The sequence below is a fragment of the Hippocampus comes genome, unplaced genomic scaffold (assembly GCF_001891065.2).
Source record: "Hippocampus comes isolate QL1 unplaced genomic scaffold, H_comes_QL1_v1.1 scaffold125, whole genome shotgun sequence".
NCBI classification, from domain to species: Eukaryota; Metazoa; Chordata; class Actinopteri; order Syngnathiformes; family Syngnathidae; genus Hippocampus; species Hippocampus comes.
The window spans coordinates 1,452,878-1,480,374 of NW_017805453.1; the positions used below are offsets into that span (position 1 = coordinate 1,452,878).

The 27,497-nt window shown below is 41.7% G+C and overlaps 1 protein-coding gene across 4 annotated transcripts in view; it reads left to right on the forward strand.

Moving 5' to 3' along the window:
- The window catches only part of igsf9ba (immunoglobulin superfamily, member 9Ba), a 55,325-nt gene that overhangs the window by 13,411 nt on the left and 14,417 nt on the right, over positions 1-27,497 (forward strand). For all 4 annotated transcript variants that reach the window (XM_019874355.1, XM_019874357.1, XM_019874354.1 and 1 more), the window contains exons 2-16: positions 941-1,138; positions 5,091-5,237; positions 13,012-13,163; positions 17,016-17,133; positions 18,496-18,637; positions 18,998-19,143; positions 20,739-21,022; positions 21,117-21,236; positions 21,930-22,080; positions 22,957-23,080; positions 24,364-24,539; positions 25,877-26,103; positions 26,181-26,265; positions 27,183-27,344; positions 27,425-27,470. In XM_019874355.1, coding sequence (XP_019729914.1) covers positions 941-1,138; positions 5,091-5,237; positions 13,012-13,163; positions 17,016-17,133; positions 18,496-18,637; positions 18,998-19,143; positions 20,739-21,022; positions 21,117-21,236; positions 21,930-22,080; positions 22,957-23,080; positions 24,364-24,539; positions 25,877-26,103; positions 26,181-26,265; positions 27,183-27,344; positions 27,425-27,470 — 2,278 coding nt within the window. The remainder of the gene's footprint in view (positions 1-940; positions 1,139-5,090; positions 5,238-13,011; positions 13,164-17,015; positions 17,134-18,495; positions 18,638-18,997; positions 19,144-20,738; positions 21,023-21,116; positions 21,237-21,929; positions 22,081-22,956; positions 23,081-24,363; positions 24,540-25,876; positions 26,104-26,180; positions 26,266-27,182; positions 27,345-27,424; positions 27,471-27,497) is intronic.

The following is a 27,497-nucleotide window of genomic DNA, read 5'->3' on the forward strand; positions in this document are numbered from 1 at the left end:
ACGCCCCCGTCCAGGCCACGCCCCTTCCGCTTTTTTCATCACTCGCCATTGCCATGTATGATTGTAGTATAATCTCATTGCCCTAAGGACTGTTTTTGGTACCCATTTTCCAATTTCTTTCCACTATTCCTTTTCACATAGTTTCCATTCTGCCTGTTACACATCTTATTCTACCTCTGAAGTTGGGCAACTTGCATTTTTGTAAAGATTATATATTTTACACCTAGTTTATGGTTTCAAACAAGAGTTAGGGTTGTAAATGATGGTCTTAAGAGTAGTTCAGGGTCCCCAAATGAGTTAGCATTTTTCTAAGGTAGGTTAGAAACCAAGGTTAAGATTTAAAATTAAGGTTCAAAGCCTGGGTTGGGGTTTAAAATTAGTATTTGAAGCCAGGGTTAGTCTTTTAAATTAAGGTTTCAAGACTAGATTAGGGTTGGAAACAAGAGTTAGGTTTGAAACCAAGGCCATGGTTTCAAACTAGGGTTTCATGTCTGGATTAGAGTGTTAAAATAGGGTTTGTAGTCAACGTTTGCATTGAGAATTTGTGACTCAGTCTGTAATGCCCATGTGTCTGTAATGACCATACTTTTGTCCACTTAAACCTTTACGTCGAAATGAATAGATTGATGGGTTGGATTATTCTGCTAATGAATTACCATTTTGTTCATTGGGAGTGAAATATCAGTGCGTCCCTTGATTGTGTGGTCAGAGGGGCTGTCAAACTGGAGAAAATCCATTCGTGGAGTGAGCGTTTTGCTGAGACAGGTAGGCCACGGGCCGGCCCCGTGGCAGCCATCTTAGATCAATGGAAGCTTTCGGCAGCTGTACGGCACTGTCCACTAAACTCTGCGCCTCTTTATTGTCGGTGCGCAATAAAGAGAATGGGGTTTTAATGCATTGGAGTCAATTTGTTGATGGAACCGCCTAATTACATCCTCAGGTGTCCACGGAGTGAGAGAGGAGCCTCAGTTTGTGACGGCGCGCGCCGGAGAGAGCGTGATCCTGGGGTGCGACGTGTCCCCTCCCCTGGATGGCCAGCAGCCCCCCTACGTGGTGGAGTGGTTCAAGTTCGGAGTGCCTATTCCTTTCTTCATCAACTTCCGCTTCTACCCTCCCCATGTGGACCCAGAGTACACTGGTGAGCACAGACTGTAGAAGTAGCCATTCTTTGCCACGACACGCGTCATAAGACAAATACAAGGCAAGGCACGGCAACTTTATTTCCTACACAAGGCAGCTCAATGTGCTTTACACAACCCAGAGCACAACACAATGAAAGCATTTAGAAGGACAGCAGCTGAAGCCATTTGCAAAACAGTGAGAACAAGAAGTAGCTTATTGAAATCGTGAAAACAACATACATTGATAACTTTTAGATGCATTTACAAAGAATCGATTTTACGGCGTTTACAAGCAAAGTAAAGAAATAAACTAAAAGACTGTTTCGTGAAATTGATTAAAAAAAAGCTTGAAATACTGATGAAAGGTGTGGGGATGTGTGGGAGAACACGTGGGGCTGACTTCACTTCTGTTGGCAACTTATTCCATTTGCCTGCAGCATAACAGTTAATAGCCCTTTCACCATGTTTGCTTTGAAACCTCGGCTTCACTAATTCGCCCAAGTCTGCAGACCTCCCATTAGGATCAACCACCCGTCCTCAAGGCAGTGTGAGGGGTTCAAATTAGAGGTTAATATCAAGGTTAGGGGTTAAATTATCCAATTAATTAGTCAAATTGAGGAGAAGTTTTAAAACATGTTTCAAATAAGTGTTTTTGAAGGACCCTTGTTCAATTGCTTTCCAGCCTGTTTTGGGATTCTAAATGAAGGTTAGAGTTTAAGGTTCATATTCTGGGGTAGGATTTCAAACAATAGGGTTTTGCACACACATACGCACGCACACACACACACACACACACACACACACACACACACATATACACACAGACAAAAGCCTCCTATCAGAAATAGCGGTGACACAAATGAATGACTGTGTCGCCGAGTGATTGATCTATGACTCACGCGGTTGAGTGAAAGTGAAAGCTGCGTCTATTTGAGATGCATTACATGCCGCATGAATCACTTCATAACCTTAAAAAAAAAATCCTCCTGTGCTGATTTTGTCAATATGTCTGCGCACTGCCTTCAACGCAGCAGGAAATTGCTTCCTCTGATGTGTGTGTGTGTGTGTGTGTGTGTGTGTGTGTGTGTGTGCGTGCGTGCGTGCGTGCGTGCGTGCGTGCGCGCGCGCGTGTGTGTGTATGTGAGACAAGATGGCGAACTGTCAGAATGGGGTCACGTTTATCCCCTCCTGTTGGTTCCTCTTTACCGCGCCACAAACCTCACCCTGGGCTGTTAATATATTGTCAAAGTCACATATAAGTCACAGCATGACTGCATTTCAAGTCCTGAATTTGAAAATGACGACACATTGACAATGATTTCTTGTTTGTTTGTTTTTAAAGGGGTTCCCTCTCGTGTAGTGGGGATCCTACGGGAGTGTGTCATGAACGCTACCATCTCTGTAAAGAACATTGAAGGTTTCAAACAAGGTTTAAGGTTCCAAATTAGTGTTTGAAGCAAGGATTGGGGTTCAAACAAAGGTTAAGGTTTCAAGTAGGAGTTTAATGCTGCCGATTTTGATACTGATCACATGAGCGAGGTTGGTGTTAAAACAATGAGTGGGGTTTTAAAATCGGGTTGGAAGCCAAGTTTTGGGTTTGGTATTAGAGTTTCAAAACAAGGTTTGGGTTCAAAATAGGGTTTGGAGCTAGAATTAGGGTTTCAAAATGGGGTTTGAAAAATAAGCCAGGGTTAGGGTTTTTATGTTAGGCCTTCTAATTAGGCTTTTAAAGTAGGTTTAGAAGGTTTAAGTTTTCAAATTAAACACTTCCGTCCCCTTTTCCAGTCAGGAAAAGCAACAGTAGTAAGTGCAATTATCTCAATTCATCGACCATTTGAACTCAGTTGCTAACCAAAACAGCAACACATATCGAGGCATGTAAACAGCCACTTAAATGTGGCGTCTTAGCAGTCCACAATGTTGTGTGTTCATCAGCTGTATACATTCTCAAGGTCACCGAACTTTGAATGCAAATCATCCATAATGAAAAGATCTCTTCTTGCTAAACGATAGACTTTGCATACCCCCTCGCAGACTATATTATCTCCCCTTCATTACCGCGTGTGGTTTTCCCCGCGGCTATATGGAAATTACAGCATTTAACAACATCTATTTTTGTGCCAACTCAAAGCAAAGACTCCATCAATAATTCAGCCACGCAGCTTGTGAGATTTTTAGCGTCTGATTCTCAGGCTCTGGGCCAAGCTGCTGGCGTGAGAAGATCATATATCTTTCAACAACAGATCCCTGGCGTTTGGAGTGATGTGTGCAGGGTAAGTCATGGCCTGTAGATGCGAAATGATGTTTTGAAGCAGGACTGACGATTATTTGCGTAAACAAACAAGGGAATGTGGAAGAGCCCACTTTAAAGTGATTTTTCCTTTTTCTCTGTGAACGGTATTCGGTAGTCACTTGATCTAAGGATAAGATTCTTGCTTATGGTGTGACATAAGCAAGAATCTAAACCCAGGGGTTTAGATTCCAGATGATTCCTCTTTTAAATCATTTGTCCTCTTTTTCTTTGGAAATTTTCACACAGTGGCCCATATGACTAGTAACCTGGCCATTAATGGCTCATCGGTCAAACTAAAATGTCAGTCTTTTTGTGTCTCTTCATGGGTTCTTCAGACTTGTTTATGCGTCTACTCATGATAGACATGCAAATGAAGAAATTGGCTTTGTGGGATGAATTTTCAGTTTTGTGGGCTCAATTTTCAGTTTTGTGTGTCATAGTAACTACAGGCAATGACGAAAACACACATTCTTTGCAATTTAAGTCCATTTTTGGAGGTACGTTTTGATGAATGTGAAGCCTCCCAAAATGTTGGTTTATTTGGCCTAAAATCATGATCAAGATGCATTGCGATTCACTTGAGCAGCACCGACTCACTTGATCTTTAAAAAAGTGAAGCTACAGATAGAGCTGTGACATCATATGCATAAAAAAAAAAAAAAAAAAAGACAAAAGACACTACCCATCCTGACTCGGCCCCTCATTGGCCAGCCCAAAAATAGACCTGACTTCTTACAAACAAACAGCCTTTCTTTTCATGCAGGACTGCAGTCACTGCGCTCCCCTCCTCCCCGTGACTCCATCGATTTGCTGTTAACATCAACAACAACAAAAAATCCACCCAGGTGACGGCGGCGATCCTGCGGTCAACTCATCTGCGCGTCGCTTGAAGTATAATTCCGCAAAAGCACATCGGCAGCCTCGACTCCAAGGAACAATAAATGGATCATATATATAGGGTTTCTACATCAGAGTTTGCAAAGATGCTCTATTTCAGGACACTTTTTAGGCCCGGCAGAAGCGAATGTTTTAGTCTGTAGGGCTGTCAAAGGCCTCCGCATGAGCAGCGGGCCCGAAGTTGCTAGACAGACAGTCGAGAGGCAGTGGATTTGGGCAGCCTCACTTTCCTCAACGTCTTCCCTTGTGATTTGCTCCTGTTTGAATTTCAATTTATCTTGAACTGTGAAGAAGGAGTGGGGGGGAAAAGAGTGACAGACTGTGAAACGTATGTCTTCTTTGAGATGCAAGGCCGGACTTTGAGATGGATACTTTTGAATCAGCTTAAATTGTGGCCTGCGAAACAGCTGCCCTGTTTTCCAGCAGGTTAGCCAACAGCATGTTTATTTAAGCTGGGAAATAAACTTATTTGCACTTTATGCTGAGACTTCAGAGGCCGTCACAAGCCTGTGTGGACTTCGATGACTGTGTGCTAAAACCAGACTACACCCTTCCTTGACTGGGCGGTAGTCATCCGCAGGCTGGTCTTGCTAACTGTGGATGAAAGGCAGACTAACCCTGGACTGGTCTCTAATCACCCGCAATCACTAAGCAGCAATCGATCCCACTCTGACCGCACAAGAGTCATCCCTGTGAACCGTGACATAGCCAATGACCTAGTCCATGAACATGTATAATTTCCTGACAACTCTTGTCTTGCGTTTCCCATGCGTCCGCAGGTCGAGCCTCTCTGCATGGGAAGGCCTCCCTGCAGATCGAGCCGGTGCGCTCGGAGGACCAGGGCTGGTACGAGTGCCGGGTCCTGATGCTGGAGCAACAGTACGACACTTTCCACAACGGCAGCTGGGTGCACCTCACGGTCAACGGTGAGTCTTCCAGCATCATTCGGCCTACTCTCTCCACTGGGCCATTAGTGTTAGCTGGTAACGCACAAACTCGCCATCCACATCAACATTATATACTGTGCTTCTTTTCATACTTACGTGACAGTTCATGTTAAAAATGTATTTCTTTGCTCGGGGTAATCTGCAACTTTTAATACATTCTCCTCCTCAGCCATCATTAAAGTTGAGAGGAGTATCTAAATCATTGGTATCTGTGAATATAACAGTGGTTCACTCATTTTTTAGACTTCAATACTAAAATGTTTCTTAAAATATTTTACATTTCCCCCATTACAATGAGGGCGGCCCGGTGGTCGCCTGGTTAGCATGTCAGCCTCACAGTGCATAGTTACAGGGTTCGATTCCGGCTCCGGCCTTCCTGTGTAGAGTTTGCATGTTCTCCCCGTGCCTGCTTGGGTTTTCTCCGGGTTTTCCGCCCTCCTCCCGCATTCCAAAAGCATACATGGCAGGCTAATGGAACACTCACAATTGTCCCGAGGTGTGAGTGTGGGCGCGGATGGTTGTTCGTCTATGCGTCCCCTGCGATTGGCTGGAAAACATTCAGGGTGTCCCCCGCCTATTGCCCGAAGATAGCTGGGATTGGCTCCAGCACACCCCGCGACCCTTGTGAGGATAAGCAGATCAGAAAATGGATGGATGGATGTTACAATGAGAATGAATACTTCTACTACTACTACCACTTTTACCACAAGTAAAAAAAAAAATATATATATATAAATATTCATTTTTGTTTTGCACTTTTGATTTGATTTTTGCTCATTTTTAAAAGCATCCGGTCTTTAAAAAATGTGCAAAAGGTCCCAATGATGTGCGTTTTCATGACACCAATTCGAGCAAGCTTCCGTTATTGATTGTGGTTTGTTTAAGGCAGTTATGAGACGTTGTCTGCGAGCTATCCAAGTGATGTGTGGGAAAATAACCTATCTGCAGCTTTGCATTTCTCCGCCAAGCCCCCAAGTACATTAGTCAGTTCTATCCAGTGTACTGTGTTTTACGTGAAGAATGCATTTTTGGGGGGAGAGGGGCAGGTGTGTGCAATGCAACAACCATTTCCTTTCCTGCACTATGCAGCACTTTTACTCAAGTGTGGAAAGTTGTTCATATTTTACACATACTTTCACAGGTCTCTCAACCTCCTGTGTCATTCACACGTGTATTTCTGGTGTGTGAAATGTGATTATGCATATGTTTTACAGAAGCTTGCAGAGCTCCCCATTGAATAATGATGACAAGTTGCCGCATGTGAAATAGTGTACTGTAGAGCGACGGCCCCCCCAACCTTATTTTCCCCATGGACCGGTTTAATGTCAGACAATATTTTCACCATGCATGAAAACTGTGGTAATTTCTAAACATGTCAACAAGAATCATGACACGAGTAACGTCCTATCTGGCCGCAACACTCTCTGGTCGCTACGGAAACGTTTAAACGTGCCTTCAAAATAAGATACACCGCAAATACAAAGTGCACGAAAAATACGACTCACTAATGATGCATTTTATGCAGAGTGGGCTTGGTACGTGGGAATCTCCCATTGAGATCAATCCGTATTTTAAGTAGGACCCCTGATATCGTCTATTAAATGCAGCCTTCTTTTTCTTGAAAGTCGTAGGCTCCTCTTCTGTCTCCTGGTTGATTGAGCCTTTTCCTCTTCCCAAATAAACTTTGCAAAGACGTTTGCTCTTTACTCATTTTGCTAGCTCGTGGGTTTCATTTTAACCTAGCACGTGACCGAGAAGCGCACCTGGCCTGCGTCAAGACTGACATACTATAGACGGATGTACCAGAGAATCCAGTAATTTTTCAAAATAAAACATCTTTCAGATTCCGAAATGAATAAAACAGAAGTAATGTGAGTTATTTATTCTTTCCGTGCGACCCGGTACCAAATGACCCATGGACTGGTACCGGTCCGTGGCTCAGGGGTTGGGGACCACTGCCATAGAGGACCATTTATAAAGCCCACAACCCTGCATAATCACGGCTTAGTAAAACGCGCTGATGTTTTTTTTTTTTTTCTATGGCGTCGGGATGCTTCACAGCAATGGCGCCTGTTTCTGCGTGAGCCTCCGTCCCGCATGGGGAGTGAATAGGTCAGACTGTTGCGCCCGGCGTCACCTGCGAGCTTTTATGAATGTCTTGTTATTGTGGGGGCATACTGCACCTCTGTCGCTTTGCCTCATCAGTATTCACGCTCAATATCCTGTTTCAGAGATCTTCACTCTTGTCAGGCCTTTCGACAGCAACTAATAATATCCGTAGTAATGTCATCTACATTCAGACTTTTCGTTGTGTGTATGCTGGGAATCTAACATTGACAAGTCATTGTTTTTCATTGTTCTTTGTGGGTGAAAGCAGAGTTGCAAGACAAAAGGAACCCACACTGAGGTCCACCCTAGTTTGGTCGGATTTGTGGATTTTGCATATTGCCCCCATGCTTGGGTGGGTTTTTCCAAAATCATGTTAAGCTCATTGAAGATTCCAAATTGGCCATCGGTCTTAATGTGAGTGAGGATGGTTGTTGGTCAGTATGTTCCAAAAATGGCCTTGATAAAGCCAAAAGGAGCACTTTTTATATATTGTAGCCAGTATATTATACCGGTCAACTGCCAATTTGAATCAGATACTGTATGTGTCCCTAAGCGTATTTTTGATGCTGATTTTAAAAATGTATTTTTCTTTTTTATAACACATCAATTTTTTTCAATGTTTTCATTTCTTGTTTTGAAGTTTGACCTACAACACACGATAAAGATTTTACCATGTGTTTAAATTTATAGCTATAACATTTCAGGAAAAAAATTCCACCATGCTGAACCTAACCCTTAATTCATAAATCTTACTCTGATAAAAACATTTAGGGAAAAAAATGCTGATTAGTGTCATTGAAAAAAGAGCTAGTGTTGAAAATGACGCAAGTATAATCATAATTTAATAATGACACCGAGTTTGTATATAAATTGTGGCATCCAGGCAAGATGCATATTCAGTGTCTAAGGCATAGCTAGCTAGCTAAATGCATGCTGTACTGGTAGAAATTCAGTATGTCTTAACTAAGTAACTTGCACCTACCTACAATATTGTAAAGAATGTGACACTACTGTGTTGTCAATAAATATTATTAGTTTGCTAATAAATAAATCTGAAAAAAAGGTAACAGGATGTAATTTTTTTCACCCTTAACATCTGCTCCTACATGCTAAGGAAGGCTGGATTGTTTTCCTTTTCCTATGCTTATTCCCAAACACTACCTGTCACAACGCTGGTTAAAATGGGTTGGTTTTGTCAGGAAGGGCATCCGTTGTTAAAATAAATAAATAAATCAATAAATGGTGGTAATAACAAAATTAATCATTATTAATACAACCACAGCTTTACTGAGAACCTGATAGGCCATTTTTTGTTTGGACATAATGGGTTTTTTAGGCATCGAATTCAAAAATACACGACTGACTTGGGAATTTGCATGACATTTCACGATGAAGCAAATATGCGCAGATGTACATGCCCAACGTTCAATGTTTTGTCCCTTCTCTCATGAGGAGGGACAACATGACAAAATTGCAACAGGTAACCGACAAACTTTCGGGTTAAATTAGAATCACTATTAGAAAGTCCTCTTCATCATGCTGTTCACCTTTTGACCTTTGATCAAAAAATACCTCACATCTTTTGTCTTACACTTCTTTTTTTATGTTCCAGGCTGAAGGACTGAATTGGAAGATCATGGATGTGTTTGTCTCCAACAACAAGTTCCTGCAGGTTCCCCGTCTGGTCAATCAGCAACTGTTTGATGAGCTGTGTCCCATCAAGCAGTTTCACAGACGGAGGAAGTAATACATCAAGAATGTGTTTACTTTTTTAGTTTTGATTTTGAGCAGCAAATTTGGAGTTACATATTGGTACTCACCAGGAATGCATAGGCAAAATTGCACAAATTTTCACTTGAAAGAATAGTGGCGATCTTGGGATTTTTTTCTGTTCAATTTTCAAACTGTGTAAATTTAATACGCTTCATCTTCAGCATGTTTAGTGCCACTTTTGTAAGTAACCACGCCCCGTCCAGGCCACGCCCCTTCCAGGCCACGCCCCTTCCGCTTTTTTCATCACTCAGCATTGCCATGTATGTTAAATTTATAGCTATAACATTTCAGGAAAAAAATTCCACCATGCTGAACCTAACCCTTAATTCATAAATCTTACTCTGATAAAAACATTTAGGGAAAAAAATGCTGATTAGTGTCATTGAAAAAAGAGCTAGTGTTGAAAATGACGCAAGTATAATCATAATTTAATAATGACACCGAGTTTGTATATAAATTGTGGCATCCAGGCAAGATGCATATTCAGTGTCTAAGGCATAGCTAGCTAGCTAAATGCATGCTGTACTGGTAGAAATTCAGTATGTCTTAACTAAGTAACTTGCACCTACCTACAATATTGTAAAGAATGTGACACTACTGTGTTGTCAATAAATATTATTAGTTTGCTAATAAATAAATCTGAAAAAAAGGTAACAGGATGTAATTTTTTTCACCCTTAACATCTGCTCCTACATGCTAAGGAAGGCTGGATTGTTTTCCTTTTCCTATGCTTATTCCCAAACACTACCTGTCACAACGCTGGTTAAAATGGGTTGGTTTTGTCAGGAAGGGCATCCGTTGTTAAAATAAATAAATAAATCAATAAATGGTGGTAATAACAAAATTAATCATTATTAATACAACCACAGCTTTACTGAGAACCTGATAGGCCATTTTTTGGTAGCTTTAACTTTTCAATCTGGGTAGTTTCTACCCCTTGGTGGATATTATTCTTGACCTATGGTTATAGGTCAAATCTTCAACCTAGTGTACTGGGTATACTGTATGTAACCCAGGATTGACAATGTCCCTTTTTTGGCCCAGCTCTCGGTTAGCTAACTTTAGATATTCAAAGTGATTAAATGTGTCTTTAAAAAAAAAAAAACAACATTATGTTGAATAATGTTGCTATTTTCTGCCATCTACTCTTAATGTAATATAAGAAAATGATGAAATGATTGTTAATTTTCTCGAGAATTGATTCGGCAATTTTAGTCAGTCTCCTTTTCTCAGTCCAAACTCCTGGCGTACGACTGCCATTAGAAAGGCAACAGGGCAGCAGCGATGCCATGGCATTGCCTCAAAGCACTACAAGTCCAGTTGGGTTCGCTCTGAAGACCTCTGAAAGAAAATATTACAATGCTGTTGTCGGTTCAGAGTGCGCACATCAAACAAGTGGCGAGTGGAAGTGGTGTTAGGCAAGCAGGTGCTGTCCTCGTGTGCATAGCCGTTTGCTTTTTTGCCTGTTTACACACACACACACACACACACACACACACACACACACACACACACACACACACACACACACACACACATACACGTGCACCTCCTTTGGAGTTCCTGTTCGGTGGCCTTCGCTTCCTGCCAAGCGGACGGCACATTAGTGCCCACTCAGTGGCAGGTGTCAGATGGCGAGGCCTTGTGCCCGAAAAAGGACAGTGAGGCCAGTCTCCCTCCGGTCTGCCTCCCTCCTCCTCTTCCTCTTCGTCTTCCTCCTGTCTAGTCTGCCTGGTGCTTCCCTTCACTGTGCTTTTCACGCATCACTCAGCTTTGCAGACATCAAGACAGCACTCAACATAAGAAAGAAAAAAAACTGTGTCATGGGCATTGACTGCCATTTTGATCCTAATGGGCAAGATGCAGCCTTATTATCATATCCTTATTAGGAGTGGAATTAATTTATTTGATCAACCATGGGAATAATTAATACAGAGGTACCTTGACTTACAAGTTAATTTCCTTCTGTGACCATGCATGAAGCTTAAATCCATTATATCGCAAATCACCTTTCCCCATTGAAACGAATAGAAATATCATTAATCTGTTCCAGCCCCTTACAGAAAATGCAATGTGTTTTCATGAGATAAATATTTCTCTCCAATATTGTACTTTATGGAACTATATTTTTAAAAAAATCAATAAAATCGTAAAAAATATCTACATCAATGTACTGGAGAATACTTGTTCACCTGGTTGGCTCAACACATCGGGACAGCACACTGCCCCCCACCTCGCTAGACATGTACGCCCCCAAGCCCAAATTTTTTTCAAATTTGTCATTAATTGAATGGTCATTGCGCTGCTGCCCACCTTGGCCACTGGGACAGATGGATGGACGGATATGCCATAGTGTACATGGATGTCTTTACAGTCTGGATGTCCCAGTTCCTCTCATCCTTTCAGAGGATAAATAAAATATGACTGACTACTCAATGTCTAAATGTTTTTGCTGTACTGGTTGTGGTCACCACTCAAGGGTGAGCGATCCTTCAAAGAACACGTTTGTGTAGGCAGGGATGCGTGCCTCCAACAGAGCTCAACAATGGGACACAGACCTCTTTAATGAGTATAATGGATAATGGGTGGGCTGCCGCAAGTAGGACAACATAGTGACGCTAGGTGTATTTTTTAGCAGAGTATCTGCTTTTTTTCTCTGTACCTGACAATGAAGTCCCAAGTTGACCGATGTACCCACTGCCGCCGCCACGCTATGTGTGCTGCTTGTTTGCTGTCACACCGTGCTCATTCTCACAAGAGGCAACGGAATTGGGGTTAGAATTCAGAATAGCAATAGAACAACATTCGCTGTGGTTATGTAATAAATATGTAGATCAACAGCTCCTGTGTGTGTGAATCTTATGTGGGGTTGGCCACATCAGATCAGCCCCTGCATAGTCTTACTTGCGTATACCTGTATATCCAATGTGAGTTTATTAGGGAGCAAACTGGAGAGATACACAGCGGTTAAAGTTGGAATGGCGCCGCATTGCAACTTTCCCGGCAGCAATTAAGTGGCCCACTTGAAATCTCTCTTTAAAATGAGCACCCTGACCCTATTTATCATCAGTCTACTGAAAAGGAGAAGAAGAAAAAATCGAAGGAAGGTTTATTGGCCCCCCGGGTTGCTGGTGACGAGCTTCTCAGTGGCTGCCGGTGTAGCTTAGGAGCATCGGGGGTAATGCGAGGACATCACCGAGAGGCTCTTTTTGAATTTTAAAGGAGTGTGGTGTTTAGGGGAGCCCTTTTTTGTTCGTCAGTTATCAAAGCCATCCCTCTAAACATGTAGCTTTTAGTTTAAAGTTGAAACTGCAGTAGAGTAAATAATCGCCTTTTCCCCAACAGACACTTTCAACTAAACACATGGTACTCTCTGCAGCTGACGAGATACAAATAAATGCCTCTCCTCAAATAACATCCACTTAAATAAATGTCTGTTATTCTCTGCAGCTGAGTCGAATGCATTTTCCCAAATAGACACCTGCGAAAAATGCAAACCTCACAATACACCAGTTACAGTATGTCTATGCCATGCACTTCAGAAAAATAAACACCTCACTCTCCCTTTTTTTCCCCAGGTTCATATATGCTGTTGTTCATACACGTACATCTTAGAACTGCTGGAAATTTCACCGAAAGCCAAATTTAGCAAATTATTTTGTCAGTTGTGTCACAAATTATCTGCAGTTGAGTCAATGAAATGCCCCTCTCCAAATACTAGAGACTACCTTCAAATAAATCTGCCCAAATCGTGTGTGCGTTTGGATCTGACCAACTTTGGCAGTGTATATCTATCATACCAAATTTGAGAGCTAATGCTTTGCTGTTAACAGATTTGAGTAATTTTTGCCTGCTTTTTATTTCCCGGCAGCGCCGCCAACTTTTACATCGACGCCGCCGCAGTATGTGGAGGCAAAGGAAGGTGGCAGCATCCTGCTCAGCTGCTTTGCCCAGGGAAACCCCAAACCTATAATCAGCTGGCTACGGGAGGGGGAAGAGCTTGCCACCAACGCTAAATATTCGGTAAGAGGAAAAAAAAATGCACCACGGCTGCAGGTCAGATGTATGAATCTGTACTATGACAGAAGCTGGTATTGCATTTATGTGTATTTTAGTTTTTATTTCATTGTGTTTTTATATTCACACATATGTATTTTTTTTAATTTAAATTTTGATGTACTTATGTTTTATTTTGTACTTGGTTTCCTTTAGTTATACAGTAAGTATTCTCTAGTAAGGAATCATATTTGTATTGTCCAGTATTTCCTTATTACAGAATTTCCTTATTTGGGATACGACTATGGTGCATGTCCTTTATGAACATGCAAGTATGTGAACAAACAAAAATATATGCTCCAAACACTGTTTATAACAAAAGCTGCAGTACTTTATACAGTACAAGTATATGAACAAAATACATTATAACAAACTTAGGACTAGTTGCAACAAAATGAGACGAGTAACAGACCTGGTGGCTTTTCTTTCCACTCACTCACTGTCTCTAATTTGACCTCCCCTCGATTGCCACCCAAAACAGCGTTGCTCAGCTGACGTCGTGCAATGAACTTTTAAAGCCAGCCACGGAACGCTTCGAAGTCCTTGATGCCAATAGTTAGCGCAATGGAACACACCTTCTCTCTAATTAGCGGTCCAGTTAGCAGAAGGTTTTTAGCATGATAACAGGTAAAGCATTCCAGGAAACATTCGTTTACATGACTATCCGTCAAGCCACAAGCAATTAATCTGAGCAGCTAATTGGATGCATTCCACTTTCTCTTCCACGGTCATTACTGTTCCTCTTCGTCTGGATGGCACGATCAACAGGTCTTAAATGTAAATGAATGAAATTAATAAAATCGTTCACTATTCCATTAAAACTCATGCTCAGAGAGCCACTTCCATGTCGCTGCTTTGGATCCAATGAGAGTAAATAGCGGCGCGGACAGAGTTATTCTGTAGTATCGAGCGGGACTTGCTTGTGTTTGCGCCACGGCGGGCCTCCGAATGGCTTCCGGGTTCCGGGTACTGGAACTTCCATTGTTATGAATCGATCATTAATGTAATATTGTCGTCAAAATTTTAATGCATAGGTTTTTATTCTGGGTGAGGGAAATTGAAAGATGTCCGTCAATGGGAATACTTACTGTATTTGGTTTTTTAAATGATTATTATACATTTTTTTCATTCTTATTGATTTTGTTTCATTTGTTGTCATTTTATAATTTGCTTTATTGTCTCTTGAGAATTTATTTTTTTGTTGTAATTAGCATGTTTATTTGACCACTGCTTTAGTTTGTATGGTTTCATTTTATTTTAATTACCGGTAGTTAGTTTTTTTTTTCATTTCATTTATATTTTGTGTTTTCTGTGCACAATCTAATTTTGTTTTCAGTTTAAATATAGAGTTGATTTACAATATTTTACTTTTATTCAATTTTTCATTGAATTTCATTTATTTTTGAATTAATCTTATTTTGGTTTTTGTCGAGTTTTTCTCTTATTTTACATGGAGCTTTTTGTTTTCTTTTTCATTTTGTTTCATTCTTTAGTTGAGTTATTTTTTTTCTTCAAAGAAGGCTAACAGATCTGAATTCATGTGAATTTCAATAACTGCATGCTCTCTCCAGTCGCCTTCACTTAACACAGACCTCCACGAAATGATTGGACAATATGCTGATTCTTTATTAATTGCGGGCATTCATATTATATTGGTCTTCATTTGAGATATAATCCAGAAATAAGCGGACTGCATATCAGCTGTCCTCTGATATTTTTCTTCTTGGGAAACGCATGCAAAGATGATTGTCCAAGTGTGTGTGCGTGTGTGAATGTGTGTTCGTGTGTGTGCGTGTGTTTTCTGGCGTGTTTGCTCACCAGCAGGCTCTCGCTTCCACAGAGACTTGCCAGAGAAATGCAGGAATGTGTCAGACAGGGGCTGGAGATGGCGGGGTGGGGGGGGGGGGTTGGTCGTCATGATGCTGGCTTTACTTACTTTATTACTTTATTTATGTGCGCAGGGAAAAGAGTCCATACAATGAAGCTGTTAAACAAAACAGCATACATGTAGGTGAGCTTGTAGCTGTCCTGCAAGTGATTTGTAGCTTAATCTGAAAACTGATGTGTTGCCTTCACATAGAAACAGCCAGCATAATGAAGCTTTCCACTTCAAATCCATTCCAAAATGCCTATATTATACCTACGCATGCGACAATTGATTCGAGTGCTTCATGCTGTTGAGTCACTCTCAACTAGTTAACTGTTGAAAGAAATCAAACATGATTACAGTATTGTTCTGCAACGTCTGCTGAATACGACACTACACTGGCATGGAAACAGGAGTGTAGTACATTCAGCCAGTGGTTGTTCCATCCACATATAAAATGTAAATAATGCTCCCCCCCAAAAAAAAACTCCCCAAAATACCTGTTACTCTGCTCCTGTGCAAATAAATGTCTCTCCCCAATTTATGCCTTCTTTAAATAAACACCTGTTATTTTCTGCAGTTGCTTAAACAAACACCTCTTCTCAAATGGATCCTTCAAACAAAAACTGTTGTACTTCCTGCAGCTGAGCAAATCAACGCCTCTCCCCAAATAACATCTCCTTTAAATACCTGGTACTTTCTGCATCTGAGCATATCAACACCTCTCCTCAGATAACACCTTCTTCAAACAAACACCTGGTACTCTCTGCAGCAAAGGGAATAAACGCCTCTCCCCAAGTAACACCTCCTCAAAACAAATACCTTTGTACTCTGAAGCTGAGTAGCCTAATTCTATTCCCCCAACACCATTTTCAATAAATGCCTGGAACCATCTGCAGTTGAGTATATAAACACCTCACTCCAAATGATGTTGCTGTCAAAAAAATGCCTGGTTCTCTGCAGGTGAGTAAGTAAACAACAAACAATAACGCCTTCATGTGTGTAAATGATTAGTACTCTTTGTGGTTCATAAATGCCTTTCACAAGTAACACCTCATTCAAACAAATGCCTGGAACTCTGCAGATGAGTCTATAAATGTCTTTCCCTAAATACATGCCTCCTTCAAAGAAATGCCCGGCACTCTCGAGGGTTGACCGAATAAATGTCTGTCTGCAAATAGATACCTCCTTCAAATAAACGTCTGATCCCCTAATGACAAAACATTAAAAAATGGATGATAAATGGAATCAACCCTGTGAGCCTTGTGAGGATAAAATGGATCAGAAGATGGATGGATGGAAATGGAATTAACATGGAGAAAAATACACCTTATGACTTTGAGGTGGATGCAAAAAAAAACCAAAAAAACAAAAAAAACCCTGGTAAGGTCCCTCAAGTTTTTTCAAAGTCATCATAAATTGTTTCCCACGCCTCGGGAGAGATCTACTTCACAGCTTTCCACTGTTTGCTTCACACTTTGACTCCCAGCCTGTCATGCACACACTGCGCGGCGAATGCGACGTGTTATTTAATCATGTGACCGTACAGTCTCTTACAGCGTGTCAGACGAAGAATACTTGGTTTCTCTTGGGCCATTTCCACGCAGTTAGCTCATTTCTTCCTCGGCTGCATAATCTACTGTCTACAGCTGTGTGTGACCTGAATGGACGCATCCTCACAACCTGTTGCATAATTTATCGAGGAAGGTTGTGAGGTTAGGGGGGCGAGGGGTGGGGGTAGGTGGATTCTCAAGTGTTTCTTTATCGCGGGCCACATTTTAATGATATGGCGGGCCAGATCTGGCCCTAGGGCCTTGAGTTTGACACCTGTGCTTTATCGGCTCTCACTGAGCAAGCTCAACAACCACGAGTCCGCATATTACCGCTTACCACATGCATGTTCATACAATCTTCATATATTTCAGTTTGTTTTCTATTTATTTATTTGTCAGGTGCACGACGGAAGCCTGACCATCCTCGGCATCACCCGTGATGACAGGGGGGCATACACGTGCAGAGCCTACAGCGACCAGGGGAAAGTTCTGCACACCACCCGTCTTCTGGTGCAAGGTACGAGTATGTTGAGACCCTCTTAGAAAGTAGTGTTTGCAGCCAAGAAAAAGTTTGTATGTTCTCCCTGTGCCTGCGTGGGTTTTCTCCGGGAACACCGGTTTCCTCCCACATTCCAAACACATTTGTGGCAGGTGAATGGAACACTCTAAAATTGTCTCTCGGTTTAAGTGTGAGCGTGAGCGCGGATGGTTGTTCGTCTCTGTGTGCCCTGCGATTGGCTGGAAACCGGTTCAGCGTGTCCTCCGCCTACTGCCCGAAGACAGCTGGGATAGGCTCCAGGACCACCCCGCAACCCTTGTGAGGATAAAGCGAATCGGGAAAAAAAAACTGATGTGGAATAGTCGAGATTTGGCGCATGCACCTGGGGCCAAATGTTACATGCATGCTGACTTCAATTGCTCTGCCAGTCTCAATTTTCTTCCGATTGTGTCTTGCTGTGACTTTCAGTTGTCCACTTTTATGTGCAACGCTGGAAATAAGCAGCAGGCTTTTTATAACTGGGCTCGCTCACAAAAAGACATCTTACCTTTCATGGCTTCTGCTTTTTTTTTTTTTTTTATGGAGACTGAAGAGTGAGAGAGTTCTCGAGGGGGTTGAGAAGGTTACAATGAGAAGCACCCGGTAGATCAACAGCGACCGTGCCTGCCGTACTGCGTTGTGTCATCGCTCTGGTGATTTGGAGTAGAAATTATACATGTCGAAAAACAGGTTGAATGTTTTTAACTGTTGTTGAAGTGTAAAGATAACCACAATGAAGTTTAACCCCCCTTCCCCCAAAAAGCCTTTTTCCTTTTATGGCTTTTGCTTTTTTTTTTTTTTTTATGGAGACTGAAGAGTGAGAGAGTTCTCGAGGGGGTTGAGAAGGTTACAATGAGAAGCACCCGGTAGATCAACAGCGACCGTGCCTGCCGTACTGCGTTGTGTCATCGCTCTGGTGATTTGGAGTAGAAATTATACATGTCGAAAAACAGGTTGAATGTTTTTAACTGTTGTTGAAGTGTAAAGATAACCACAATGAAGTTTAACCCCCCTTCCCAAAATGCAGAAAGATTTTAAAATGAGGCCACATGTGCTTGCTTCAAGCTAGTTAATTCCACCGCCACTTTCAGTTTACTTTGAAGTGTGTTGAACCAAACCCCAACTTTGTCTTAGGAAAATCCGCAAACAAATCATGTAATATGCAATAGACAGGCTAACGACATTAGCATCGATAATGCAGTAGTGATAGTTATAACAAGGGCCGGACCGATTAATCCGTCATTTGAAGCAGGACTGGATCAAATCCTCTGGCTGGCTTGAAAATCACCCACGGATTGTGGGTCACATGCTGATTAAACATAACAACTCATTGTGTTTCAGGGCCACCGTTCATCGTCTCCCCGCCAGAAAACGTCACTGTCAACATATCCCAGAATGCATTGTTCACCTGCCAAGCCGAAGCATATCCTGGCAACCTGACCTACACCTGGTTCTGGGAGGAGGATAACGTCTACTTTAAGAAGTACAGTTGAAATATGACATTATTATCATAACTGTAAAGATCAGTCTTGCAGGGTCATTATTATCAGAACCTTTCTTTCTGCTGATTGGCTGGGAGAACTCTCATCCGTCAATTGCCTTATCATAAAGCATCCATTTTGAGTCGTTTAAATTGCCAATGTAAGTTCTTCCCCTGTGCAGCACTTAAAAGGAATTATAACTTATTTGATTGTGTTTACTCATTGCGTCATGTCAATTGTGTCGGAAGTCATGCTCAACTGATTGACTGTGCTGCTCTTTTATGGCCTCTTCATGTAACTTAGAATGTTATACACGTGTGAGCGAGTGTGTGCGAATGATAACATGCGTGTCCCCTGTGTAGTGACCTGAAGCTGCGAGTGCGCATCCTCATTGACGGCACCCTCATCATCTTCCGGGTCAAGCCTGAGGACGCGGGAAAATACACGTGCAGCCCGAGCAACAGCCTGGGCATCTCGCCTTCGGCGTCAGCCTACCTGACCGTTCAGTGTGAGTGTTGCCGTGGCAACTGTCGGTGATGGTTGGGTGGGGGTGTTGGATGGACACAGGTTGGGTGGGGGGTGTTGGATGGGGAGGGCGGGGAGGGCAAAATGGAGGCTGCTCTATTATTTCTCACTAATGCACAGGTACCTCACCCAGTTTGAAGATCACATAACATGCTTTCATGATGTGGTGATCTTCATTTCATAAGGTCGGCATCTTAATTTCATGACTTCGACATTTGGCATTTCATGATGTTGCGTCTTCATTTCATGAGGCAGCATTTTCATTTATTCAAGTATCTATCATCATTTCCTGGTATTTTCATCTTCATTTCATGAGATAATCTTTGTCATGTCACAACATAGCCATCTACATTTAAAGGATTCGCATCTTTAGTCCTTGATGTATCATCATTTCATAGTGTAGACATTTTTATTTTGTGAGGTAGCCATATTCATTTTATGAGGTATTCATCGTCATTTTAAGATGCAGCCAGCTTTATTTCATGACATCATCGTCATTTCATGAGGTAGCCACGATCATTCCGTCATGTAGCCATCTTTGTTTCTTGAGGTAGCCGTAATGATTTTTTGATGTACTATCTTTAGGTTGCCGTCTTTATTTCATAATGTAGCCACCTTCATTTCATGATGTGGTGATCTTTATTTCATGACATAGTTATCTCATCTTCGTTTTCATGAGATAGCCACTTTCATTTCGTGAGGTGGCCATTTTGATTTCATGAGGAAGCCATCTTCATTACATGCTGTGTCTGTCTGCATTTCCGTGGCTAAAGATAAGATAGCCAAATTCCCAGACAGATGATAGAGGCCCCTCCTAGCCTGCCTTCAACATCAGCTATTGTGCACGGAGTTAATTGGCTCCCTGTTCCTTTCCCGCTAGTCATTGATTACCGTGCAAAGTTACGTGGGATCACACGGCAGAAGGTGAATTGACGGCGCTGCAGCCACGGGTGCCCAAAATGCGGAATGCTAACGACAGCCCTCTGTGACGCCAGTCCAGCTACAATTTGCTTGACTTCCCTAAGTAAAATTCACCATTGAGAACCATTTTTGCAATCCTTTGTTCCAGGTTATCTTTATCAACTGTACAGCATGTTTCAATGACAAACTTTAATACTTAACATTTCATTCAAGCAGATGTCGGAGGCATCCACCCATCCATTTTGTGTAGCACTTGTCTGAAAAAAACGGCCAAATTATTTTAGTCAAATTGACAATTTGCTCTTCTAAAAAAATATATTGCTGTTATCTTTTATGCTATTTTTTTCATTACGGACATTTTTCATCATTACCATAAAATTTAAAGTTTCTTGTAAAATAGCAAATGCATTCTCCTAAATTGTGTCTTTTTTTCTTCATAATATTGTTGTGACATTTTTTCTTTAAAAAAAATTGCATTGTTTCTCATAAAATTACAACTTTATTTTCTGTGAATGACTTTTTTATCCCCTCAAAAAATTGTGGCTTTCTTATAGAAAAAAAAGTAACATTTCTTTGTAACTTTACGAAAACGTATTTTCTTAAAATTCTTTGAAATTGTCCACTTTCTTCTCTTGAAACGGCGCCTTTTTTCACCAGACCCGGCCCGAGTGATCAACATGCCGCCGGTCATCTACGTCCCCCGCAAACTGCCAGGCACCATCCGCTGCCCGGCCGACGCCAACCCGCCCGTGACGTCGGTCAAGTGGGAGAAGGACGGCTACCCTCTGCGGGTGGAGAAGTACCCCGGTTGGAGCCTGACGCCGGACGGGAGCATCCGGGTAGCCGAGGCCACAGAAGACTCCCTGGGCACCTACACCTGTGTGCCTTACAACGCCCTGGGTACCATGGGCATGTCCCCCCCTGCCACTCTGGTGCTAAAGGTACGACACAGTGACACAGGCCCGCCTCTGTGCGCTTCCTACGGAGATACTTTTGCCCATACTGACACCCCGCTTTTTGTGTGTCGACATGAAGGATCCCCCTTACTTTAACGTGAGGCCCGGGGGGGAGTACCGACAGGAGGCCGGCAGAGAGTTAGTAATCCCCTGTGCTGCTTCTGGAGACCCTGATATTCCCAGCATCACTTGGAGAAAGGTGAGATGAAAAGGACATTTACTGGGACTCGTAAGATTTAGTTTGACTAAAATGGCAGCTTTATTCTTGTATATTTGGACTTTATTCTCGTCTCTTATATATTGTAAAATGAATATCCAATAAAATATTTTTTTTTTCTTGTAAAATTCAGACTCAATCCTCATAAATTAATTACTATTCCCATAATGCAACAATTTCTTTTGAGTGACACTTTCTGCTCCCATAAAATTAGAAAAATGTTCTGGTGTGGAATTTTTTTCCACGTAATGTGATGACATTTACTGAGGCAACTTTTTTTTTTTTTTTTTTTTTTTTTGGTTCCATTAAAACGTAATGACTTTTTTTTTTTTTTTGGTTCTATTAAAATGTAATGGCCAACATGGTGGTCGACAGGTTAGCACGTCTGCCTCACATTGCATAAGTCGTGTTTGTATTGAAACTTAAAATTTCAAAACTTTCCTCAGCATAAGAGTTAATTTTATTCTCATAATCATTTTTTTCTTGTAAAATATGTTTTTCCCACCTGTAATAGCACTTTATTTTTATAAAGTTGCAACTTCTTTTTCATAAAATGTGGACGTTGTCTGCGTAATTCTGCAACTCTTTCCCCCCCGATGCTTTTCCACTGTATCGCTGACATCGTTCATATTTGTATATGTGCTTGTCAAATGTTACTTCAAAATCTGTGTTCAGGTTGGGAAGCCGAGCCGGAGCAAGCACAACATCCTCCTTAGCGGTAGCTTACAGTTCTTGTCGCTCAGCAAGGAGGATCACGGCGAGTGGGAGTGTGTCGCTACCAACGTGGTCACGAGCATCACTGCCAGTACCAGGATCCTGGTCATTGGTACCAGTAGACACACACGCACGCACGCACGCACGCACGCACGCACGCACGCACGCACGCACGCACGCACACACACACACACACACACACACACACACACACACACACACACACACAGCACACGCTCCTCATTGTCATGTCTTGAAGTTGATTGTCATGGCTCTCGGCCATATGTCCTTTGTGTGAATCCCACAAAGCAGCGGGCAATCCACATCTCTTCATCTTCTCGCTTCTACCCAATTTGGCCGTGGGCGTCATTAAAATTTAATTTCGTCTAATCTCTAATAGCTTTATGTGGCTCATTTTAAGGCTCATTCTGTAACCACAGCCTGGCGCAGCTTTTGTGTATCCAGTGAGTGGAGCAAGGACGTCTACTGCAAATTCTAAATTCACAGCGTCACACATCACACAGAAGAGTCAAAATTGTTGGAGGACTAATCACTGTGACTTTGCCTTGAAACAACTTCTGAGAGTCTACTGTTGTGTTCCTGGGTGTGTGTGTGTGTGTGTGTGTGTGTGTGTGTGTGTGTGTGTGTGTGTGTGTGTGTGTGTGTGTGTGTGTGTGCGCGCGCGCGCACACACACACATTTCCTTCATTTTACAAATAATACATTTGTCAGATTGTAATGCTTTCAGCTTTTTTTGATTTCTCAAAAAAATATAGACAATAATTCTTGTCAGATTTGGACTTTATTCTCCTGAATTTACATTTGCACAACTTTTAATTTGAATGATGGATGTGTTTCTAAAATGACAACAAAAGCTACAAATACGCCGTTATGATTCGCTCGACTGGTGAATAAAATGTAGGTCTTGTTTCTTTTCCTTGTGTGGTGTAATTGTGCATGCGTGTGTGCGTGCGTGTAAACCACTCAGGCACCAGCCCACACGCCCCCGGCAACATCCACGTTGTGCCCTCGACCACCTCCGCTAATGTGTCCTGGGAAGCGGGCTACGACGGCGGCTTCGAGCAGAGTTTTTCCGTGTGGTACGGTCCAGTGTGAGTGCTCCTCGTCAACTTCTGGAAGATTGTGTGTGGAATACCGTATAGATGCAAATAGTGGTCTAGTGTGTTTATTTAGTCACCTGCAGATTTTGCTGAGATTGTGTTTGTATGTTGCTTTTTTGATTGGCAACATTTAGTGAAAACGGGCTTGAATCTTTCATGTCTGTGTGTGAGGATTTTTGAACTGAGATAATTACATGTACTGTGAAGGAGGCATTTATTTTTTAAGTAGATAACATGAATTCATTGTGGCAGGGAACTTGTTTACAACATATGACAAAACTCGGTCACCACTTGTTCATTTTCTTGGTGGAAAAGGTGAGGTGTTTATTTGAGAGAGGTGTTAATTTTTTTAAGAAGATAACACAAATTAATTGTGGCCGAGAGCTTGTTTTACAACAGGCAATAAGACTCAGTCACCACTTGTTATTTTTTTCATGGAATAAGGGAGGTTTTTATTTGAGGTAGGTGTTTATTTTTTTTTATAGATAATACACCCAGCAATTAATTGAGGTAGGGAACACGTTTACTACATACGATGAGACTCGGTTGCCACCTATTTTCTTTCCTTGACGAGAAAAGGGAGGCGTTACTTTGAGGAAGGTGTTTATTTTCCTTAAGTGGATGACGTACCTAGCAATTAAGTGGGGCACAGCATCTGTTGACGGGAAAAGGGAGGTCTTTATTTGAAAGATGGCTTTATGTTTTAATTAGATGACACACCCAGTTAATTAGGGCGAGGAACACATCGATATGTGGTAAGATTCAGTCACTGACATTTTTTTTTTTCTTACTGTTGGCAAAAGCCAGGCAACCGTTTTGAGGAAGGTGTTTATTTTTCTGGAGCATCATAGATATGTGCTGCATCATTTCAGGCAAAGTGATGTAATATTTTATACTGCCAAACATGATGTTATTGATATCACAACAATAAAAGATAACGGCGCTAAAAGAACTTGACACCCCTCTCGGGTTAAGTTAGTTTTTCCATTACAGTGCTAGAGGAAAAAGGAGTTATAATCAGGTGAATATAATATTGATTCCCCTTTGTTAGTGACCTTATTTCCCGGGTGGATCATTGTAAGTAGGTCACATGTGTGCACAGTCCAACTTTTCACCGTGAGCTTGCCAGTAAAACAAAACAAATAAAAAAATTTAAAAAAAACAAGCATTACTTGCAATAACGAACAACAGACAAACTATTGTATGTGAATTAAAATCTTATTCGTTCCACTGACAGAAAACGTCTGACTCCCATTTCACTACGCTGTGCGCAGGTCAAAGAGAGTGGACTATGGTCCACACGACTGGCATTCCATGCCGGTTTCTGGTGCTCAGACGTGGTTGCTGGTGCCAGGGCTGGAGCCTGGGACAGAGTACCAGTTCAGTGTGCTGGCACAGAACAAGCTGGGCACAGGTCCATTCAGCGAAGTTGTGACAGTCAACACTGCAGGTGGGCTTTGGCTTCCGTGGTCATCAACACTCTGAACGTTGGCATAGCCACTATGTACTGTATGTTTATTACTGGATTGTAAAGGCTTGATGTGATATACTGCCCTCTAGTGTAGTTTCAATTTGACATCATGGAAACAGTTATGACAATGACAGTGACCATTGAATGGAACACACAACTTACAGGGTTCATTCTATTCATGATTAGTTTCTTTCATTTTTTTCCTATCCATTCAGAACCAGGAGAAGGGAACCTCTTGTGAAATCAGTAAATTCCATACAAACTATTTTCTGTTGGCTTACATAGTTGTACCGGTAATAATAACACAGTTGTACATATCTGTCAGCTGTTTCTAATATTTTGACTACGACTATTAGTTTTACTGCAACATCATTAATAATGACTTCAAACTGTTTCATAATTCATTGACATATCTTTTTCTGTTGTTTCTAATATTTTGGTCTACTGCTGGTGCATGTACCGCTTAAAACAACTTAATATCCGTTACACCTCTGGATGTTATTTTTAAATTACTCATTGAGCTGAAGTGTCATGACACAACGGATGGGAGGCGGGGGGAAAGCAAGACAAAACTTAAAATGTGTTTGTAAAATGTTTGAAATTGTTATTTTGATAATAAAATAATTTGTCTTTTCAAAATCATATTATTTTCATTAATGTGTTATAAATATTTTGCATTTGAAAATAATTCCCCAATATTTTGTCGTATTATTTACTTTGTACCATAAACCAATCTTGCAATAACTCACGAAAAATATGAAAACAGCATTTTGATTAAACAATTACCAGTAAAAGGGAAAATGGCAAAATGAATGAAACAAGTACTTCAAGACTCCAGCTGGCCCCGTTAAAGACGGAAACAACTCGTGGGCGGACCGTGAGTTGGGTTGCAAAGGGATGGAAAGATTTCAGTAAAGCTCTGGGAAGTTTTTGGTGAATTTCGATGCAAAGTTAAGCTAGGTGAATATCGGGTATCATAAACATTTGGACATCCACGCAAAATATTGCAGCCAAAAAGAATGTCACTTCAACATACAGTATTTATCTCATAATACATAATACAATATTTTACATTAGTTATGGTATCGCGCTGTAGAATATCATCAAGTTTTAACTAATCTACTCAACAATCAATTCTTCCATTGAAGAATAAAAATCCGTGCACAGGACAGAGGAATGCACTTCAATTCTGGCTTATTCCCATCTAGTCTTGTGGAAAGTTTCCAATTTTGAAAATTCCCCGAATTTTGCAAACCTCCCTGCACTCATACTTTGACCAACGCTGACCCAGAGTTCTGTATGATTTTGTTCCCCAGGCTCTCCCCTGGGTACCCCAGAACCACTGGTGCTTCTAACCCCACCACGGTGCCTCACCGCCAACCGCACGCAGCACGGTGTCCTCCTCACCTGGCTCCCCCCGGGCAACCACTCCTCGCCCATCAATCGCTACATCATGGAGTTTCGCCTCGGGGAGCGATGGGAGACCCTGGACGACCTGATTCCGTCCACCGAGACCGAGCTCGTCGCCAGAGACCTGGTTCAGGTGAAATTTTTTTTTTTTAAACACACAAAAATAACATGAAGTTAAAGAACTTGTTTGTTTTGTCTTCCTGATGCCAGGAGTCCTGGTATGAGTTTCGGGTAATGGCAGTCATGGAAGACCTGATCAGCGAAAGCAGCAATGTAGTCGGAGTGTCCAGCACGGGTCAGTAAAAAACTAAAATGTATGGAGAAAAAAAAGAGAGAATTATTCTCTGCAATATTTTAAGTGTAATGCTCCTATGAAATAATTACTACGGGTGGTGTAGCGTGGGTTCCAATATTTGTGCCCCCCGAACTTGCGAACATGTTGCCTTAGTCAGTTTTTTTTTTTTTTTTTTTGCTTGTTATCATACTTTTTTGCTTGTGTATTCAAAAATATTCATATGAGAAATCTTACTCTTGTATTTTTATTCAGATTACAGAATTTATTGTTGATTTTAGTTTTGAAGCACTGCGTGCTGCTTTCACGCTGCTGATCCAAAATGAAGCTCCTAAACATACTTCAACATAGTTTCTCGGCTCCAAGATGCCATAGGATTGTGAGCACCAAAATACCAAACAAGTGAGTTTTTCATCAAAGAACCAATCCCCAAAAATGTGCAAATAGGCAAATCCGCATGTTTATATGAAGGAACGCTGTACTGCTTTTGTCACCTTGATACCACTATGCCACTAAAATTTTAAATTTTGTATTTTATGGTTAGCATTGCACTTTATTTCTTTACCGTTAATAGTATGCTTCTGCAGAGCTATTACAAAAATAAATAAATAAATAAACAAACAAACAAAAAACAAAACAAAAGCACATAAGTACACATTAGGTTAATCCACTATTATTGATGCTTTTGGACCCGTCATGGTCTCCATACATTTTGCTCATGTTTGGCAACGTGAGAATTAGTCGGGAGGTACCAAGGCACATTTTCTTTGTCCTTTAACGTACTGTGCACAAAAAAATTTGCTTCACCGATCACAATTGGTGATTTGCGGGAATACGCTAATGCAGTCATCATATAAAATGCAAAGCCCAATAATCTTTCCCATGCAGTTACTTTCAAACCTTTCCGTTGTGACCGTCAGATCCCTTCCCTCCTGCGGAGGTGGCCGACGAGGGCCTGGCCCGTCCCGTGGTGGCGGGGGTGGTGGCAACTATCTGTTTCCTGGCAGCTGCCGTTTTGTTCAGCACTCTGGCCGCGTGCTTCGTCAACAAGCAGCACCGGCGCAAGCTCAAGCGCAAACCTGGTCCGTCCACCGCTAACTGTGCACACTCTCGATGTCTCGCGACATGAAATTTTAATTGTGAATGTCGTTGACCTCTTCAGATCCTCCCCTGTCCGTGACGCACTTCAGGAAGAGCGTGGAATCACCGTAAGTAATGCCTAGAAGACGCTGATG